The 19,887-nt window shown below is 40.3% G+C and overlaps 1 protein-coding gene across 1 annotated transcript in view; it reads left to right on the top strand.

The window, feature by feature from the left end:
* PRKAR2A (protein kinase cAMP-dependent type II regulatory subunit alpha) overlaps positions 1–19,887 on the top strand; it is a 60,657-nt gene that overhangs the window by 36,300 nt on the left and 4,470 nt on the right. Inside the window, exons 3-10 of the mRNA XM_039733911.1 lie at positions 4,607–4,659; positions 6,269–6,352; positions 7,484–7,590; positions 11,092–11,245; positions 14,364–14,465; positions 16,318–16,392; positions 18,795–18,860; positions 19,599–19,737. Of these exons, the coding sequence (XP_039589845.1) occupies positions 4,607–4,659; positions 6,269–6,352; positions 7,484–7,590; positions 11,092–11,245; positions 14,364–14,465; positions 16,318–16,392; positions 18,795–18,860; positions 19,599–19,737 (780 nt within the window). The remainder of the gene's footprint in view (positions 1–4,606; positions 4,660–6,268; positions 6,353–7,483; positions 7,591–11,091; positions 11,246–14,363; positions 14,466–16,317; positions 16,393–18,794; positions 18,861–19,598; positions 19,738–19,887) is intronic.

Consider the following 19,887-nt stretch of genomic DNA (forward strand, 5'->3'; position numbering starts at 1 on the left):
ACTTGCTACTTGTTTCAGTAGCAACAGAAATATTAATAATGCATTCACCTTCCATAAAACATAGAACTTAAATTTCCTTCTTTTGTATGTGTTTGAAGGTGTTCAGGCATCAGCCTCTTGGCTGTTATTTTGAAAAAAAGCAGTGATCTCTCAGGGGCAGGGATGGTGTGCATTTCTCTTGGAGGCTGTATTAACTTGCCAGAGCTAAAAGCTCAACTCTTATTTGCATACAGATTTCTACAGAGCGCAAGGACTTTGATCTTGACAAAAGACATATTTTGCAGAACAATATTATCTTGAGAGTGATTAAAACTTGCATAAACAAAGGTGGTGTTTGTACTGGCAAACTTGTCTTGCTACTTCTCCCTCTGTCCCCACCCCTTGCTTCCCCCTCACCCATCCACTGCTGATGTCATTGCTGCAGCTACAGAGATCTCGGTTGCTTTCAGATGCTGTCACCTGCATCACAAAGCAGCCATGGAGCTGTATCATTTCTGAGCCTTCAGAAGTGTTAACAGATGTTCTTGAAAGCCAAAGAAGGTGCAGCATGAGAGCTGCAAAAGCTAAGAGAGACTAAATGTAGATGGTAGGATAAAAGCCTGAATTTCTTTTTATCTCAAAGCTTCATAAAATTGAAAACTGTTTTTTATGTTCCAAAGCTATTTGAACTATGTATGGGTGGATTTGGAAGGAAGCTTGGTCTGCATGGTGTGAGCTGATAGAGCTGTAGATGTGTCACACTGCTGTGTAACTTCCACTGATGGATTCTTGCTTAGCACTTGCTCAAGGGCAGAGTTGTGCTGAAAATCTCAGCTAGGCAAGGTGTGATTTCAGAAGTCACTTCAAATTACATGAAGATGCTGGTGAGCTTTAGGTTGCACATTCAGAAAACCTCTTCCCCTGTGGGTGCTGGAGCAGGTTAGCAGAGATGTGCCATCTTTGGCCCGGGAGGTTTCCAGGTCAGCCCCAAAGTAGCCCACAATTCCAAACAGCTCCTCTTGGAGGGGTAGGTGGGACTGGATGATCTTCAGAGAGAGATCCCTTCCAACTGCCTTTTCAACAGCACTTTTCAGGAGAATCTTACGAGAAAAAGCTTGCCTCAGAGTGTCTGTTTTGTTGGGACACTTAAATAGTTAATATGTGAATTCAGTCACGTATCAAACAATGGGTCAAGGGTGTTTGCACTCTGTCATGATGAAAGATCAGATGTTTTTTCATTAGGACTGGCTGTACTGTAATGCACAAATGAATAACCTTCAGGAGTCCTGAAATTCCCTGGATTTCTGACAGGGGCTGGCAGAGTTTAGGGTAGTTATGGGGGTTCTTTACAGCCAGGAGAATAGCAAAGCAGCACAGATAACATGAAATATTTTGAAGGTAAGACTGACACATGGGGCTGATGTTCAACAGTACAGACTTCCCCAAGTGATTTACCAATTAACAGTAGTGGAAAGAAAAATTGGACATACTGCACCATAAAACATGGGATGGGTTTGATGTAATGCTGCTTTTTCTTTTCATTAGTCACTTTTAAAAGTTTTAGGAAAATACTGTTGGTTGTTATGAGTTGGCTGAAAAGCTTTCTGTTGGCTTTCCAGCGTATCACAGTGTTCATTAAGCTTGAGAATTTTGTGTCTCTCCCCTTTTTTAAGCATATCACAACAGACATGTTGCATTAAGTGTTACAGCTTTGCCTGCAAGTAAATAGAGTTCTGTCAGCCAGAGCTGTCCAAGGTTGAAGTCAAAACATCTGGCCTACTCTTCTACATGGAAAAAGAAATCCCAGCAGGGAGTTGAAGAATGGAAAGTACAATGGGAAAGCATTCTATGCAGCATGGGGAGAAGTGGTGTTTTGCCATGTTTTTATTGTATCTCTGTGGTGCCCATTCATGGGCATTTCAGAAGTGATTTCCATATGTAAGGGGAGGGCACTGAGTCCTAGAGTGTGTCCTTGGTGGGCTTTGGGAGCTGTTTTCACCCTTGCTGGGGAAGGTGAAATAGGGGAAGGCTACATTTACAAACCTTGACCAAAGCCATTTCATACTGAAATTACAGACCACCGTGTTGCTTTGATAAGGTTTTAAGATAAGGTTTTGTTCTGATGCTCTGGTTTTAGCTGTGGTAATAAAACTTGTTTTCCCAAAGAAATCCTGAAGAAAATTTCCTGAATTCTGAAGCATTTTTAGCAATAGCTTCCCTGCAGCTGAGGTGGGAACAAAATTAAACTTGCAGCTCAATATTAAAATTTGAATGATAGAATGGTCTAGTGGTACAGAGATCTCTGAATTCATAGATGTGTGACCATTTATTGTGTGTAATATTGTGCTTAATAGAGACTTGGACTCCAGTTTGGAGTCTCAGGATACACTGGTTGTAAAAAATGAAGAAAGTTAATTATCTCCAGTTTCACCATACTGTTTAAACCATGGAGCCTGTCTTCTTAGTAACTGTTCCTTATTTGAAAATCCAAAGCTTTCACAATAGACTTTGATCTTTACTGTAAAATGGAAGGAGGAGGAAAGCTTTCACACCAAAATGCTAATAATGTTCCCTTTGTTAGTGCCTTTGTATTGCATATTAAGTGGATCAGCCTATCAGTCCAGGTTCTGTAGCTTTGCAGGCATCCACCTTCCCATAAACCAGTCATCTTTGGACTCTGCCATGGACTGTACTTTTTTCCAGCTGGGGAAGAATGCTGTTTATCCTTTGTCGAGTGTCTGCCCTGAGTGTGGGTGGTTCTGTTAAACTAAAAGCATGTGTGTGGTAGGTGCACTGTCAATAAACTGTTTCTGTATTGTTAAACGGGTTTATTGTATGAGCAATACTTACTCTCTGAATGCCTGATGCCTAATGATTCTATGATTGCATTTTTACATTGTGGTTTGGTAAGTGGAATGCTTGTTGTTGTATTTGAGTCTCCTCGTTCTCTCCAGGAAAAAAATGAATTAAAATCCAGTTGTTAAACGGGTTTATTGTATGAGCAATACTTACTCTCTGAATGCCTGATGCCTATTCTATGATTGAATTTTTACATTGTGGTTTGGTAAGCGGAATGCTTGTTGTTGTATTTGAGCCTCCTCGTTCTCTCCAGGAAAAAAAATGAATTAAAATCCAATTTCCTAGGAAAGACTTGTATCTTTTAGGTAGGGAGGAAAAAAATACTAAATAAAAAAACCAAGACACCGAAAGACTTGTATCTTTTAGGTAGGGAGGAAAAAAATACTAATTAAAAAATCAAGACACACAAAACCAAACAAATCTTTCCTAGTAAATTGTGCTAGGGTCTTGCATTTTTATTGTCCTGTTGAGTGCACAATGACAGGGTCAATAGATGTGTGCATTTTCAAATTATTTACAAGTTGCTGAATTCTAGACATTCTGGATTTTTATTTATACTTTCTCACTCCATTCAGCAGTTAGATGTCGTTGCAGTGAGCTTCTGGGCATTCTGCCAAGTCTTCACTATTGTCAGGATGCTGGATAAAGTACAAAGGAAAATGCTTGTCTATGTTTCCTTGTAAAATTTTATAAGTAATGTATAACCTCAGAAGTGAGACCACCCTTATGAAAGTAAGAGCACAGCCAGATGAAAACAGGACTGACTCTCACCTTCCCTGACTGTCAGTACAGGTGGTTGGAATGTGCAGATCACTTTGACATGCAAGAACTGTAAATATCCATCAATTAATAAGAAAATCTGAGCTAGAACTGTGGGTTTTTGGTGGCCAGTGTCTGTGTTTAGTATTGTAAGACTGTGTGTAAATGCTAAGATAACTGAAGACAAGCCTTTTCTGAAGAATTAAAACTGCACAAAAAGGGTTTGAAATTTCAGCAGCTCTGCAGTATTGCCTCTTTCAGTTGATCCTGTAGGTATAATGACATGTTTGGCAGAGCCTTGTCCCAGTGCTCTATAGTGTGTAGTTTTCCACAACTGTTCTCATCCTTTTTTAAAAAATCACTGTGTAAATTTTAGAGTTGTTTTTGTATCATCAGTTAACATTAATTTGGTTAAAATGTAGTAAGATAGAGGAACATGTGGGGGATGGGACTAAATACTATTTTTTCCTAGACTGTACTATGGTGAAGCTGATGGTTAATTTCCCAGGTTAATTTCTGTGAAAACATGATTTCTCTGTATCAAAAAACCTCCCAAAATATACATAGTCACTTGCAAATTAGAGTTGAGGTGGAGTGAGTGCCTCATCCTTCTTAGTGCTCCTTTTTTTAGTGTTTTGCTCTGTACATGGCACTGCAAAGAACAAAGCAGTGGAGCACCCCTGCCTTTTAGAGAAGGTGCTTTTAAATGAATCTGAATGGAGATTGTTATGCTTTGATACCAGCTGAAATAAATCTGTGTCCATGCTTGAGTACTTGCTAGGCAAGATTATTTAGTAAGTCAGAGTTTTTACATGGGAGTCTGAGAACAGCCATGCTGTGCCTACCCAAAGAACAGACAGGATTTGAGCCTCTGACACTATAATGACAAAATGAAAAGTGATTTTGTTTTTCCTGTAGGAAAATAGAAGAAACGTATTTAAACTGATTTGTTTGCTGTTCTCCTGTAATTGCATCTTTTTACTTATCTCCTCTCTCTTTTTCTTCCAAGTTTGTGCTGAAGCTTTCAATCCAGATGAAGAGGAAGAAGATACAGAACAAAGGGTAAGAGTGAGGGAATCCCTCCATGCATGGGTCTCTCTAGACTGACAGGCAGATGTCCATTGCCTTTCCTTACCACTTGTGCTTTTCGTGCTGAGCATGCTGTGGTGCCCTGGCAAAGTGACATTGCTTTGAAATTTAGAGCCACTTTATCTCATGGACTTTTTTAGTCACTACAGCTTTAATACAATTTTACTTCAAAGGACTCAAGAGCTGTACTTAAGTCTAAGATCTTTAAAGTTTTTGCTGTTTTCCTTTCTTAATTCTCTTAAAGGCTTGTTGAGGCAATTCCTAGATCATCAATGCTGTTGAGAAGAATTAGTTCAGCTTTACCACAGCTGTTTCTTCATGGGTGCTTAAAATTCCTCACATGCTTTTTACTGTCTTTCTTGTCAGAGCAGTTCTGCCTGGGTAGGAGAAATGCTTGGCTGAAATATTTTAAGTCTGTGGACACCTGTTTTTTCGTTTTTTCTTTTTTTCTTGAAAGTCAGGAATTTCTAGGAATTGCAAATCCAGATACTGTAATTGTATTTCTTCAAATCTTGTAGCCTGGTTGGTGAGAGTCAGTGTTTTCTCCCTGGACTTCTGGTGTTCCTTTCCAGATACCATTGCAAGGATGCTTACACTTCTGCAATGATAATCTAAGTCTAATATAATTTCTCTTAAGAAAGAAGAGATACTTCATAAATATACTTAGTAAATAATTTTTATGTGCTATGAAAAGAAAAAACTACTGTGAGTGTGTCAGGTTATTCAAATATTTGTAAACTTGGACACATTTATTCCATCAAAAGTCTTAGTTTTCTTGGCTGATGATTCAATATTCTGTTTTCTTTTAAAACAAGGATCTGAGACCTGTTTAACTTTGGAAAAGAACTTGATAGAAATGCCTACTGATATAACTGGTTTTTTGAATACTTGTTATTCCAGAAATAAGAAATGTTCATGTGGTGCCTGTCGGGTAATTAATTTTTTAATATGTTTTCATGATTAGCCCCTAACAAGCACATATATAAACATTTTCATGATACAGTGAGTATTGATTCCTTTAACCTGATGTTTATAAATTGAATGAAGTAACAAAACATCTCAAACAACAAAACTTTCATTTAAGTAATTTTGTTAGGAAAAACCATGCTTATTCAATAACTTCTTTTTGGATGGGCTGAGATTCATATGGATCACATGGGATATAAACTGCCTGTGTGCCAGCAGTAATTATACTGGGACTAATAAAGCCAGAGTTCAGGAAGAAAAGTGTTCACTTCTTGCCCTGTTTGATATGTTCAAGCTTTGGCTGTGGCTGTGGCTGTGTTAGAAGGGAAGGGAATGGAATGGAAAAGGCATCCTCTTCTTTCTTGTCTTTCTTCACTGTTATTTTTTATGTGTTAATTGTCAGCATAGTATTTTTCTTATGTGTCTTTCATTCTGTCTTGCATTGTATGTTTATATATAAATACTGTTTATGCAAACAAAAAAGGACTGCATACTTTTGTATTGTATACAATGCAATACAATTGTGCTCTGCTTTTTCATGCTGAAGTGAAGGTTTAGAAATATGAAATCATATTTCTGTGTGGTCATGACTGTTCTGTTCTGCTTTGTTTTAAAGGTAGTTCATCCAAAAACTGATGAACAGCGATGCAGACTGCAGGAAGCATGCAAAGATATCCTGCTCTTCAAAAACCTAGATCAGGTAATAGCATTTTAAGGAAATCTTAAATGGAGTTAATTTTTTGTAATGTACTGTTAATATTATCTAAAAGTCCAGACACAGTTTTTAAAGACAAGAAAATGGGATTCTGTTTTAAAGATAAGGAATATTTTCAGTGTAGTGGTGCCAAGAGATGCTGCAGTGATAATTCCCAACTTCAGGAGTGCAGTAAATATTTCAAGTGTATCAGCAGCATGAAGACTGGCTTGCGTGTTGATGCAGTGTATTTTTAGAAACTCAGCTGTGATCTACATCTTCAACTTTGAACATCTGGTCATTGAAAATGCAGCAAAAATATATTGTTAATGGGCTTGGGGATAGCAAGATGGTGAAGCAGGTCAGCAACAAGGCAAGGCATTTATATGGTGTCATGTTTCTTGGCTTTCACAGTTTCCCTGGCTGTGCTGCTTGCAAAAATAAGGGAATTTTGTCGTGGCTGAACAGGGAAATCCAGCTGGAGCCTGCTGTGCAGACCAGCATTATCCCATTTTCTGTGTGGGCTCCACATCTGTACCTGTCCTGTCTCATCTGGGGCTGGAATTGCAGCTGCTCTAAGACAACAGCCTGTCCAGGGAAATGAGTCTGTGGAGAGTCTTGTTCAGTATAGTCCTGATCATGAGTGGGGCTCTCAGATGATGGCAGTACAGATAATTTACTAATTAATGGATCTAGGTGAATAGAATACATCATGGTGCCAGTTCTGGACATCCATACAATGAAATTCATATACTGTTGGTGTGAATTGATGTGTGTCCATTGCAGTGAAGCTGTGGCAGATTATACCAAAGGTATGTGTGTGCTTTGGCACTGAAATGGTATGGGAAAATTGAGCCATTTGAACATAAATTTGAGATAATGGCTCTTCTGTGCCTGTGTTGGGTTGTCTGCATTATTGAACTTATATTAATAAGCTGGAAAGGAGTGAGCTGCTAGTGGAAATCAACATGCAATATCAGTATTACTTGTGTTTTTGTTCAGTAAAGTGTAGAAAAGTGGTGCATGTTCCAGTTCACTATCCAGACCGAATGAAATGAACTCACCCTTGTCCAGCAGTAACACTTAGGTCTGTTTTCTGATAGTTGATTTTTCCCCCCACTCCTGCTTGTTTTCTAGGAGCAGCTGTCTCAGGTCCTTGATGCCATGTTTGAGAGGAAGGTGAAACCTCAGGAACATGTGATTGACCAAGGTGATGATGGAGATAACTTCTATGTCGTTGAGCGGTAAGCAGCTGTGCCTGTGAAATGTAGAGGATGTTTCTTTTCAGCTTCTTAGAAATAGCAGGGAGTGTTTACTACAGGACAGCTTCTGAAAGAAAATTATTTGTTCAGTTTAGGTTTTGTGCCTATCAGCATAGGCACAGCTTAAACCCAGCCATATTACATGTTGTCTCTAGACCAGGTTATATTATTTCCTGAAGGAAGGAGGGGGAAAAGCAGCAAAAGTAGCTCTGTGGTAAGGGGAAGGGGTAGGACATAATTTTCAGGAAGGAGATTATAGGAAATAAAAATCCATGGTAGTGGCTACCATGAAAAAACCTGGACTTTATTCAATTAATTTTGATGACTGATTTCAGAGAGAGTTGGGGTTGTTCTGCCTCTCTTGGTTGAGATTTGTATTTGCAGAGTTTAAGGTGCCATTTTGGAATTTCTTCCATCAAGCAAATTCACATCGTAATTTTCAGGGGTCACATGTATGTGTAACAGGCATATAATACATACTTGTGTGCATGGACATGTTAAATATCTTTTACTCTTTTGGAAAAAAATCTGGCTAATGTTACTTTGAATAACCATATCCAAAGAGTAATTAAGAAGATGGATTTATTTCCTTTTGCAAAACTGTGATATTAAACAGAATATTACTGAGTGATTTAGAAATGTCTGTTGGAACATGATCTTAGCAAACTGCTTTTTTGGTGCACTGTTATCTTGTTTATCACTGAAATAATGGCACCATTAATATTGTATGAAATGCTTTCAAAGCAGTTCTTCAAGACAGGTTGTTGCCTTTTGAATTGCAAAAGAATTTCTAGGCTAGAAATTGTTGGTTTGAAATGATTCTTGTTCATTTTAGGGACATTCCCCTTTCTGGTTAGTGAAATTACAAAAGATAAGGCTGCATCAAATACATTCCAGCCATATGCCCACTCCCTGTGCTCTGCTATACCAGCCCATTATTTAAACCAGTGCCCCATTTCTGCACTCCGTTGTCTTCCTCTGCTGCTCTCCCTCCATCCAGTCCCATGTCTTGGGCTAGGCAGGCCGAGTTCCTTCTCTTGCCACATTCACCAGAAACATCAGGCTGTCACAGATAAGAGTAAGGTACTGCAGATCAGAGCTTGTGGGAGCCAGAGCCACCAGCTCTGCAGAGATGAGATCTGTGCAGAGCAGTGGTTCCTGATTTTGAGGAACCTTAAACTCTGTTTGGGAGCTTCTCAGAAATGTTAGATACCATCAGCCTATCTTGATTTGTTTCTGTGCAAGGCTCTTACCCTATTGGTTGTTAAAAACTCTCTGCTATGAGTTTGAACCTAAAATGAAGAAGTGAAATGGAACCTTAACTTAGATATTCAGGTAAATGCTTTTATGGGCTCTGTTCTACCGTTGCAGTGTTACTCCACAACAGGTTTTTTCTGTCAATAGACAGTTTTATTAGAAGTTTTCAGGCTTTTAGGTTTTTAGGGTTTTGTTTTGTTTTGTTCCCAAGTTAAAAGTATGTGACAGAAAGGTTGTACAGTGAAGGAAATTAAACTTGATGTTGTCTAGTGACATCATGGCAGCCTTTGCTGTGGGCAGTAACTTGGCTGCAACTCTTTTGTTGGCTATTTGGTTATTAGGAATAACTGCTGCAGTTAGGAATTTTCTGTCCTTTCTCTCTTTCCAGTCTTCCTCCACCTCCTACACACTTAATTTTTCATGCAGAAGAATAGCAGAGTACTGGTCCTTATGGAAAACCACAATGTTTCCACTTGTGTGCAAGTGCAAGTTTGGAGGAGTCCAGCTCTTCCATGAGTAGTCATGTCTTGTTAGTCCCAAGTAATTAATGCCTAAATATTCTTGAAGATTAGTTTTTCTGTCTAAATGAACAGTGGCTTTGTGTTCTGGCACAGGCCTTTTATTCCTAAAGCCTTCTGCTAGCTGTATTTCCTCCCCAGGTGACTCGTGTCCGAGTGCCTTTCACCACGCACAGAGGGGCAGCAGGCAGGGGAGGCACAGCCTGAGGATGCAGCAGGAGTTCAGTGCCCTGTGCATGGAGGAGAGAGCTCAGAGAGATTTATTTATTGCAGGCCTGAATATGAGACACTCATTGCTGCTGAGGAGGCACCTGCAGGGTCTGTGCTGGTTGAGCAGTCATCACTCAGGAGGGGCAGCATTGGCCTCTGCTGCCTCTTGGCACAGGCTGATCCACAATCTTGCTGAGCTGCCCTCTTCTGCTTTCTTGCCTTTTTTTTTTTTTTTTTTTTGCCTGAGGGTTTTATATTTTTTCATGTCAGTACTTTTCACTTGAGTCCTTGGGCTCGCAACGATTACCATCTCAACAATTACACTTCGGTCTGTTTTTATTCTTCTTATCTTGCAGGGCTTTAGTTCATGGACTCTCTCACAGCTCAGCAACAGTTTTCTCAATAAAGCTGAGCCAAGGTCACCCAGTGTTGCATCACCAGATTAGTCCTTGGGCCAAAGACAGCTGAATGCTTGACTGAAGGTTGTTACGTGGCTGTAGTTATTTGGAAATAAGTGGCACTAGTAAGTGACTTTTAGGCTGAAGGATGGGAAGAAGTTGTTGTTGCTTTTGCTTAAGGTGTTCACATCTGGCTCTTCCAGACCAAAAAAACAACTCTGAAAGTTGTTGCCTCTGGTGCCTCTCAGAGAATCATTAAATAGATATCAGACATTACAAGAATTAGTGACACTTTCCATCAACACTAATCCTTTTCTAGTTTACTTTTAGTGTGCTGTTGGTTTCTCACTCTCCTAGGTGCGAGTAAGCAGTAGAGTATAAGGTGTTAGGTAGGATTGTTGTGCAGTCCCATGTGCCTTCCTTCCTCACTTAGTACCATTTCTAGTCATTAATTTTCTTTTTTACTTATGTGCCTAGTGGTGTTGTGGGATATAATAGCATTTGTGGTATTTTATAATACCATTTACCATTTTCTCTTCAGAGATCTGGGTTAGATATCAGTGGGTTTAGAGCATCTTGGGGTTATGATATACACATGAAACTGGAGTTGAGACAACGAACCCATAGTAGCAGGTGAGCAGTTGGATTCAGTGTGTCCCAAAGGTCCTGCAGCAATGCTGGCACTGAGAAAATGGGTAGAGATGGATCTGAGTCAGTCTAGAGGCCTCGCTGGGTAACACACATGCTGTGAAATGTCACTGTTAAAGATGATGAAAATGCATCTCACCCTGGCCAGAACAGCAATGTCAAAACACTGTGTAGAGGAAACCAAGTAGATCCTGCCCATATCTATCAGGAGTGAAATGCTTTTGTAAGAGACAAATATTGTGAAAACAGTATAGCTAGAAATGCTTTAGAAAGGGACAATTATTGTGAAAATAGGATAGCTAGAAGCAGCTGAGAATCGGGCAGCTGGAAAGCTCAAAAAGTTCCATCTCACACAGCAATAAAAGCACTATTTGTTTAACAGCAAAAACCTGTTTTCAGGGTTTGTACTGGGATGCTGTCTAATAAAAAGTGTTTATTCCATTGTTTTCCAGAGGATTGTATGATATTGTTGTAGCAAAAGACAACCAGTCTCGCTGTGTGGGCCGCTACGACAACCACGGCAGTTTTGGGGAGCTGGCATTGATGTACAACACTCCTAGAGCTGCCACCATTGTTGCCACAACAGAAGGAGCCCTTTGGGGACTGGTAAGGAAAGGAAGTTGCTCTCATATGCATAATATTTGAAGCAGTACCTCACCATGTCCAGAGCTTCTCTTGATATGGCTCCTCTGCTCATAGGGATTTTATCAGGATCTGCTATCTCATCTCCTGGCATGGCAGATCCATTGTGCAGATCTTTTTGGCTGACTTTCTGGAACAACTTGTCTGTAAAAACTATATCACTAGTTCTATCTGTCCCTTTATAGTTTTGCTTTTACTGTAATTGTGGCTTTTGTTAGTGGGGAAGAAAAAACTCCTGGTTTTGTTTTCATCCTGCAAAGGACAGTGGAGACATGAAAGCACTTTTTTTTTTTTGGGAGGGGAAACAATATCTAAATTACGTTCTTTATTTTCAACTCACTTTCCTATCATTTTGTCTCTTAAGGGAATGGGAGTGTGTTAAATATCTTCTTGAGGATGTTAGTAATTTAAAGAGGTCAGAAAACTGCCCCAAGCTTTGTTTTCCTTCACAATAAACTGTGGTTCTGTTACCTTGGAAGAGGTTCTCAGGTCGGCATGACCTGTGAGATGCCGAGCTAAATGATGGTGTTGCTTTTGTCTCTAGCCCAGCAGTGCTGAATGTGAAGCTGTAGCCATTAGTTTCCTTTTTTAGTTCTTTTCTCTGCACTATTTGGATGGGGTTATTTTCCCAGTGCTCTCTTACTCATCTGTGAGGGTTGGCATAAGAAGTGGATTGTGGATCAGCGGGGCTTTGAAGCCACAAGTGTTGTGTGCAGTCCCTGTGCCCCGGGCCCCTGGGCAGCTCTGGCTGTGTGTTGTGACCTTGATTGTAGGACTGATAAGCTGCTGCACATGGCTGTTCCTGCAGTCTCAGCGCTTGCTGGGAGATCTCACTTCCCTTTTATTTGTGACGTGAAAGAAAAAGAGTTTGGTAAATCAACCAGGGAGTAATGTCAGAATCTCATTTCTGGAGGAAGACAGAACAAAGCAGCTAGCTACAAACTGAGCTCATTCATAAAAGGAAGAAAATGAGAAGATGATTCTTTGTTCCAGTTTGCCTTTGAGAAGAACTGCACAAATTGGGTTAATTTTGGATTTAGTTTTTCTGTGATTATATTCAATTACTTAGCAAGGTGTAGAGGAACAGGGACTTCTTGCTAATCATCTGTCCTGTAAACATTTTATTAACTAAGGCTGCATTTTCCTCTCAAAACTTCAGTTATTTCTTCCTGTTGCTCTGTTGCTGTATTTTATTGTACTGTTTTGTCCCTGATGTAATTTAAACATATTTTTATTAGTATGCAGTAGTCATTGCTTAAGCTCTTTGTTATCTGCCGTTTGGGAAGTGTGGATTACTCCTGCTGCATTGCAGGCTTAGGCCAACAGAAATCTGGAAGGCTCAGGCACAGAGCAGTTGTCACAGTGGGTCCCTTCTGGAGCAGGGAAATGTCCTCAGCCTGTGCTGCTGAATGTGTCTGGGGGACACCTCACGGTCACACACGCTGCCTTCACAGCTCTGCTTTGTTTTGTTCAAACACTGCTGCTTCTCCTCCCTCACTGATACCCTCAAGCAAGTAAATTCTGAATTTTTATGCTTTTACAACCCCCCCACAGTTTCTGTGTCATTCTGCTTCTCCAAATACAAACATTTGAAGACACTTTTACCACTGAAGAATTCCTTTAGAAACAGAAAAATCCCTTATGCTTTATCATCTCTTTTTCTCCTTTGGATAACAATAATACCATCCTGCTTTTTATCTTCCTCATCCTTCAGCTTTAGTGTTCCATTGATATCACTTCTGTTAGTCCTTTTTATACGTATTTGCAGCCTGCATCCCTTAAAGATGTCCGCTTATTGAAAATACCTCTTCACCTCAAAATGCTGCTGCTTAGGTACCTGCTGATGGTTTTGGGAACCAGAGGAATGGCTCTCAGGATGTTTCTGGGTTTTTTTTTCTTTTTTTTTTCTTTTTTTTTTTGTTTTGTTTTGGTTTTTGGGGTTTTTTTGTTTGGTTTTTTTTTTTGGTTTTTTTTTTTGGTTTTTTTTTCCTTTGGCTTTTGGGGTTTTTTTTGGGTTTTGGGGTTTTTTTTGTTTTGTTTTGGGGTTTTTGTTTTGTTGGTTTTTTTTGGTTGGTTGTTTGGCGTTTTTTTGGTGTGTTGTTGTTTCTGTATCATTTTCCTGACCAAATTTCTGCTCCTGCCCTCTGACTTTTTTTTTGTTTTTACACTTACGGCCCCAGCTGTGCACAGCGATCCGCAGCTGTGTCTCGGTTGCTGGATCCCAGCGGGGCAGACACTGAGAAGAGCGCAGTGCCCGGTGCCGGTGCCCTTTGCTGTGCGGTGCCCGGTGCCCTTTGCCGTGCGGTGCCCGGTGCCCATGCGGTGCAGTGCCGGTGCCCATGCCGTGCGGTGCCGGTGCCCGGTGCCCTTTGCCGTGCGGTGCCGCTCGGTTCCGCTCGGTGCCGGCCCCGCAGCGCCGCCCGGTGTCCGCGGTGCGCAGCGCGGGCGGTCCTGCCCGCTCGGCGTTCGGCTCCCCAGCGCACGCCGCAGTTTCCCTGCGGAACGCGCACAGCCGGGAATTGGTCCTTCCGCAAGCTGGCTCTTGCCTCTGAGAAGGTGGAGCGGACAAGCCTGCTGCTGTTTGGTACTCTGTTCTTGACCTGAGAGCAGTGTAAATCTTCAACGTTTGAAATCTGTGGCTCAAGTAGAGAGGAATCCAATCAGACTTAGTTCTGCAGCTGCCTTAACAAGTGCTGGAACTGCCAATTTTCACTGGCTTCAGCAGGAAGAGCAAACTTCTTCATTTGATGCAGAAGCATGAAACATATATTACCAAACAGGCAAACAAAACCCCAAAACTCAACCCAGAAAAACTGTATAAGATAGAATAAAAATGGAATCCCTAAGTGGTTGTCTGAGAAGGATCAGGTCTTACAGCTCCCTGTTTTTTCATTTGTTCTTGCCATCAGTACTGTTAACAGGAGCTGTTGCAGTCAGCGTTGTGGTGGATGTGGTATCACTTCAGCAGCTGCTTTCTCAGCCCTGGCGTTTGCTGTAAATACTGGTTCATGTTTGTCAGCTCTTTAAACAGGGGTATTTCAGTGGAGAGGAATAATGTATTTCTCTGTGCTGCTTCTTGCAGGATCGAGTGACGTTCAGAAGAATTATACTGAAAAACAACGCAAAGAAGAGGAAGACGTATGAATTATTTATTGAGTCTGTGCCCCTTCTTAAATCCTTGGAGGTAAAACCTCTCAGAGACATCTGCATCAAATTCTTGCTTTAGCAGCAGCTCCAGTCAGTGTTCCTGCTATATCAGAAATCTGTTGTTTTTGCTTAGGACAAAATACTAAGTGCTGCTTTGGTATCACATATACTACACAAATTAATTTCCATTGCTGAAATAGTTATAGGGCTTTTTTTCTCCAGATCCTTTATTCACAGTAGCGATTTGCTGATTTTATCTCAGTGTGATTTTTTAAAAAGTTATTTACACAAAAAAAAACCAAAACCACAAAACAAAAAACTACCTATATATATTCCAGGAAACAGGTATCAAAATGCAGTTTGATAGTCAGGGCTGTGGCTGCCTGTGAGGGTGTGATATTGAAGTAAGGATACAGTCACTGGGAATTTGGCCTTTATCAGCCAGGAATAGTTTTAAATTTAAGACAAAGGTGTGGCCTGTAAAGTCTTGTTTTAAACTTAATATATAGGAGTTAAACTGCTAAAGGGAAGCACTGTGACTTTGGAATGCAGTCACACTGTCCTGTTGGGATGTGTGGTGCCTGAATTTAGGAACAATGTGGAAATTGTCACTTCCATTGATTCACCCTGTATTGTCAGGGCTTTTGGAACTGACCAGCCTCCTTTTGCATTAGTCTGTTTTTGCCTTAAACCATAATTTAACTTTCCTTATCATTAATACTGGAAAGTATTTTTTTTTTAATCTTTCAAACCATAATTTAACTTTCCTTATCATAAAAAAAAAAAATACTTTCCAGTATTAATCTTTAGTATTTGAGCTCTTAATCCCTTTGGGAGAAGATGACAAAATTGCAAATATCATTAGGTGTGAACAAGAGCCTCTACTGTATATTATTTTGGACAGACATTGTAGCTGTGGAGGAGATAAATTACAACACCTTCTCTCAGTGCCTGGCTTAAACTGGTTCCATCAATGTGACTTTTTTGAGCACAGAAATGACTCAAATATTTAAAGATACAGCAAAATAACTCATTAGCACTGGATGGCTTTTTGCATGACACATTGCAGTTGAATCATGCATGGACCAGAATTTGATTTCTCAAAGATAGGCAAGATGAAGGTGCACTTGGGGAATGAATGGATTGATTGCAACTGAATCATCTGCTGAATTTTAACTGTTAGGATTTTCTTCCTTTCTTGGTATGATTTTTTTTGTGCTGCTCTGAGGCAGCAAAATTGTTTTGTGGGTTTCTAGATGGGTGGTGGGGAACACTGGAGATAACTCATTTTTCCCTTCCTGTTTGTGAAGATTCGGGCATGGTTCCTGGCATGCCAGGTGCTGCCTCCTGCCCTTGCTGCTGGCATCTACTGCAGGGCCTGCTCCCAGTGCACAGCCCCTGTCCTTGCCATGTCACCTTCCTCTTCACTCTGGGAATGAGTTCTTGGACACAATTCCCCCCACACACGTGTTTAAGTATATACTGGTTAAAATATGTTTAAAATGTTTTGCTGGTACTTCTCATTAGAGTTTGTTCTTAGGAAATTTGTAACATTTTTTGGAGTGTTTTCTTCAAATTTCAACTGAATCCTAAATAAAGTGATTTTTTTCCCCCCTCCCCTTTGCTCTAAACCAGCCAAATCAGATATTGAGTGGTCAGAGAAGCACAGGGATGGGGCACTAGACAATTTTATTTCCCTGTTGTTGTGGTAGTCTTAAGACCTGTGTTGCAGTACTATGACAATGTAATTTTGGGGCTACATTTATAAATTGTGTGTTTGTGTGTCTAGTGAATGCCTGTTCATTTCAGGAGGGGTCGTAGAGATTCAGAAGAGTTCATAGAGATAAACTATAATTGATTATTAGTTTTAATTTTGCTCTTTGTTCCAGGCATCAGAGCGAATGAAGATAGTGGATGTTATAGGAGAGAAGGTGTATCAAGATGGGGAACGTATAATTTCTCAGGTACTTGAAATCTAAACTTCTCTCTGTCATTCTCCTTTTTGTGCTTCTGTTTTTTCTGTTTGGAATTGACTTGCAGAGTTCTATTACCTGGACCAACTTGGCGTTTATTCTTTTAATATTTCAAATTTATTTAACCACTTCTTGAATGTTTGAGGAATAGACAGTATGTATTTTGCTGCAAATTTATTCTATTACTTTTAGCTTCTTGGTATTTCTTCTCTCATGTATGTTTTATAAGTAGTCTTTGCAAGGATTGAAGATGAGTGTGCCTTCAGAAGCTGAAATTAAATGAAGCAGTTTTCCATGAAATGCCCCATGTAGAGTTTTCCTAGGCCCCTATGACCAGATTAAACAGGGAGTCACTAAGAAACTGCTCTAAGTGTTCTGAGAAACTGTCAGGGTTAATTGAAACCATTGTTTTTTCTTGTGCTTTCCTGAGGTATTTCAGTGGTCTGGTTTCACTTGAGTGCCTTAGTGACTGGGGAATGTTTTGTCTGCTGCAGCAGATCAAGGCCAGGGTGGTAGAACATGAAGCTGGATGAACTCAATCTGTAGCTGTTCGATTTTTTTGGCTGTGACAGAAATAACTTTTTGGAACACTGTTATAGACACTGGAATTTTGCATCAAATTTAGCTGTGGGTTGCTGTGTTGTAAAAGTGCTCTAGTTCAAGTAGAAGTTAAGGCAAGAAGGGCTTACCTGAAACTGCAGGTTTTTGGTTGCAATGTTGTTCTTGTTGTATAGACAGAATACTGCCCCTTGAAAGTGTCTTGAATTATTGATTTTAATTATCTTGAATGTCACATAACTGAATATAGGGAACAAGTTTGGTGATAATTGTCAAATTACTTCACTCCAAAAATACCCTCAATTTTTAAAGTTGAAACTCTTTTTGCTTAAGACCCTGAGAAGACTGAACTCTCAGCAAAATCAAAGTTTATAAATCAGTATCAAAACTGGGAATTCATACCATCAGTGATCCAGTTACACAGTTGATTTTATTCCTTTTTAATAACTGAATTAAGGACAAGGATGTAATTATCCTTAAAAGGAAGATTAATAATTTGGATAGGTCTGGGTGATGGTAATGCAGTGCTAGAGATGATGAATTTCTGTGCTTGGAAAAGATATGATAACTCTTAAATTAAAGCAGTTGCTTCAGTACCAGGAACCTCTTTTCCCTTGTGAGTAATTTAAAATTTTAATTACCTTTGTGAAATTTGACCCTTCAGTTAAGGGCGGTAAGCTTTAAAGCACTTGAAAATTGTTAGTAGTGTTATGAGGGTGTCTCCCACTCAGTTTGTTTCCATTCTTTTAAAAAATAAAATATTCTTTCAGCAGTTACTCTTTCAGAAGTTAGCACAGAGCATTATTTCATGCTGTGATGGTTGGCAGGGTGAATGAAAAGTTTGCAATGGATGGCTTATGACCATCCCCAGGAAGTTTAGCTAAAGGCCTAATTTCTTCTGTAACTCCATGTTTAAACTTACATCATCTTCTCCCAGCCCATGTTTCATACTCAAGTTACAGCTGTTTCTCTCCATCCTTCCCTTCACATTCATCTCCTTGACCACTTGACTTAATTCTCTCTCTCCTCACTTTGTTTCAGGTGTTTCTGGTGAGCTGCTCCCATTCCCTTATCAGTTCCTTTTCCAGCCTTTGTCTCCTGAAGCCTTTAGTGCTTTTGCTTTTGGTTTGTAGCAGGAGGCACGTTGCAGATCTCCCCTCTGACTCCAGCCCTATGCCAGGCCCACAGGGGCAAATACAGACAGGAAAGGTCCTTTCTGTCACAGATAAAACTTTAAAATTACAAAGTGCTGGTGAAGCTCTCCAGAGCAGATGTAAACTGGGATCACTTGAAGATTTTAAACATGATGAGGTTGAGAGAGATATGAAACATGTTCTAGAACCTCTCACAGAATGACAGAATAGTTGAGGTTGGAAGGGACCCCTGGAAGTCCCTTGTCCAACCCCTCTGCAGGGACACGGGGAGTTGAATGGCACCTTCTTCCTGCTGAAAGAAACAGGCACTAAATCCCTGTTTTATTAAAATTTGCTTTTGGAAATTCTAAGTTCTGCTTAGTTTCACTAACTATTGCCTAAATTCCATCAGGATCAGAAGATTTTAATTTAAGGGATTTTGCTATATCTCATCAATCTCCTTTGTGTTTTCCTTTCCTCCTGCCCCCTTACTGAATGATGTGCACTAATACTTTCTTCCCTGTGGGCTCCTCTGGTGTGTTACCCAACCAGTCACCTTTTAATGTTAAGAATCTCAGTGTTTGTCAATTCTAGCAGATTTCTGCAGAAGGCCTAGTTCAAAGTGAGTGCATTAATATACCATTTATACATACTTTCACAGTCAAGTAAAAAATAATTTATTTTAGCTTTTCTTCTTCACAGGGTGACAAAGCAGACTGTTTTTACATTGTAGAATCTGGAGAAGTAAAAATCCTGATTAAAAGCAAGGTGAGTTCAAACTGAGTGATTAGCCTTTGTATTAATCAATCCCTGATTTGACTGATTAATACAAGAGATGTAAAAAAGTCCACCCTGAGTTATTTTAATACATTATTTTATGGTGTTGATCATCCTTATTCATATGATGTAGGTTGTAAACTCCCATACCTGTTCTGAAGCAGCCAGAAGTCATTTTACTAAGGTGCCAAGGTCTTTTGCTTCTGTCTGCTACTCTGCAAACTAACCTGATGTGTGAGGGACTGAGAGAGCCTGCAGCTCAACCATCCCATCCCTTCCCACACTGATACACTTTCCCTGGCCTTAAGGGTGGAGATAAAACTTTTCTTCCATGATTGTAGAAGACTGCACATTACAAAATGTGGGGTCTGTTATCTTTAGTGACACACTAGATGCTGGCATTTGCGTGGGTCTCTGTACAGTCTGGAGCAGCCAGGGGAACAGCATGTGGTGCATGATAAAGCCTGTGTTAGGCTACATAACAGCAGTTCCCAAAGCTGTAGCAGTAGATACCTGCCTGTCTCAAAACTTGTGGGCTGGCACACGTTTTTCTTACCAAACTTCCAGCTGAACATGGTGTTGAGCTGTTCTACCATGACTTGGGGTTGCTAGTGGAAAGGCCTGAAAGCAAGGAGCTGTTGCACAGGTGTAAAATATCTGGGATTATTAACTGTAGGCTTGTACAAGGACAGAGCTGTGTGCAAATAATGAAACTGCACTGTTTGACAGACCATGACAAGTAAAGAAGCTAACCAAGAAGTGGAGATTGCCCGGTGTCACAGAGGGCAGTACTTCGGAGAGCTTGCACTTGTCACCAACAAACCCAGAGCAGCTTCTGCCTATGCTGTTGGGGAGGTCAAATGTTTAGGTAAGCACATGGTCTTTCTTAGCCATCCTTTTCTGTTCTTTGCTTGTCTCATGGGCCATGCTTGAGCAAGCAGCCATTCAAAACCCAGCAACCTTTTGGTAGCTGGCAGTCAGATTCCAGAAGCTGGGAGCATGGGCTGGAGGGGAGCTC

This window comes from Passer montanus, unplaced genomic scaffold, assembly GCF_014805655.1.
Source record: "Passer montanus isolate IOZ18808 unplaced genomic scaffold, ASM1480565v1 scaffold9, whole genome shotgun sequence".
Classification (NCBI taxonomy): Eukaryota; Metazoa; Chordata; class Aves; order Passeriformes; family Passeridae; genus Passer; species Passer montanus.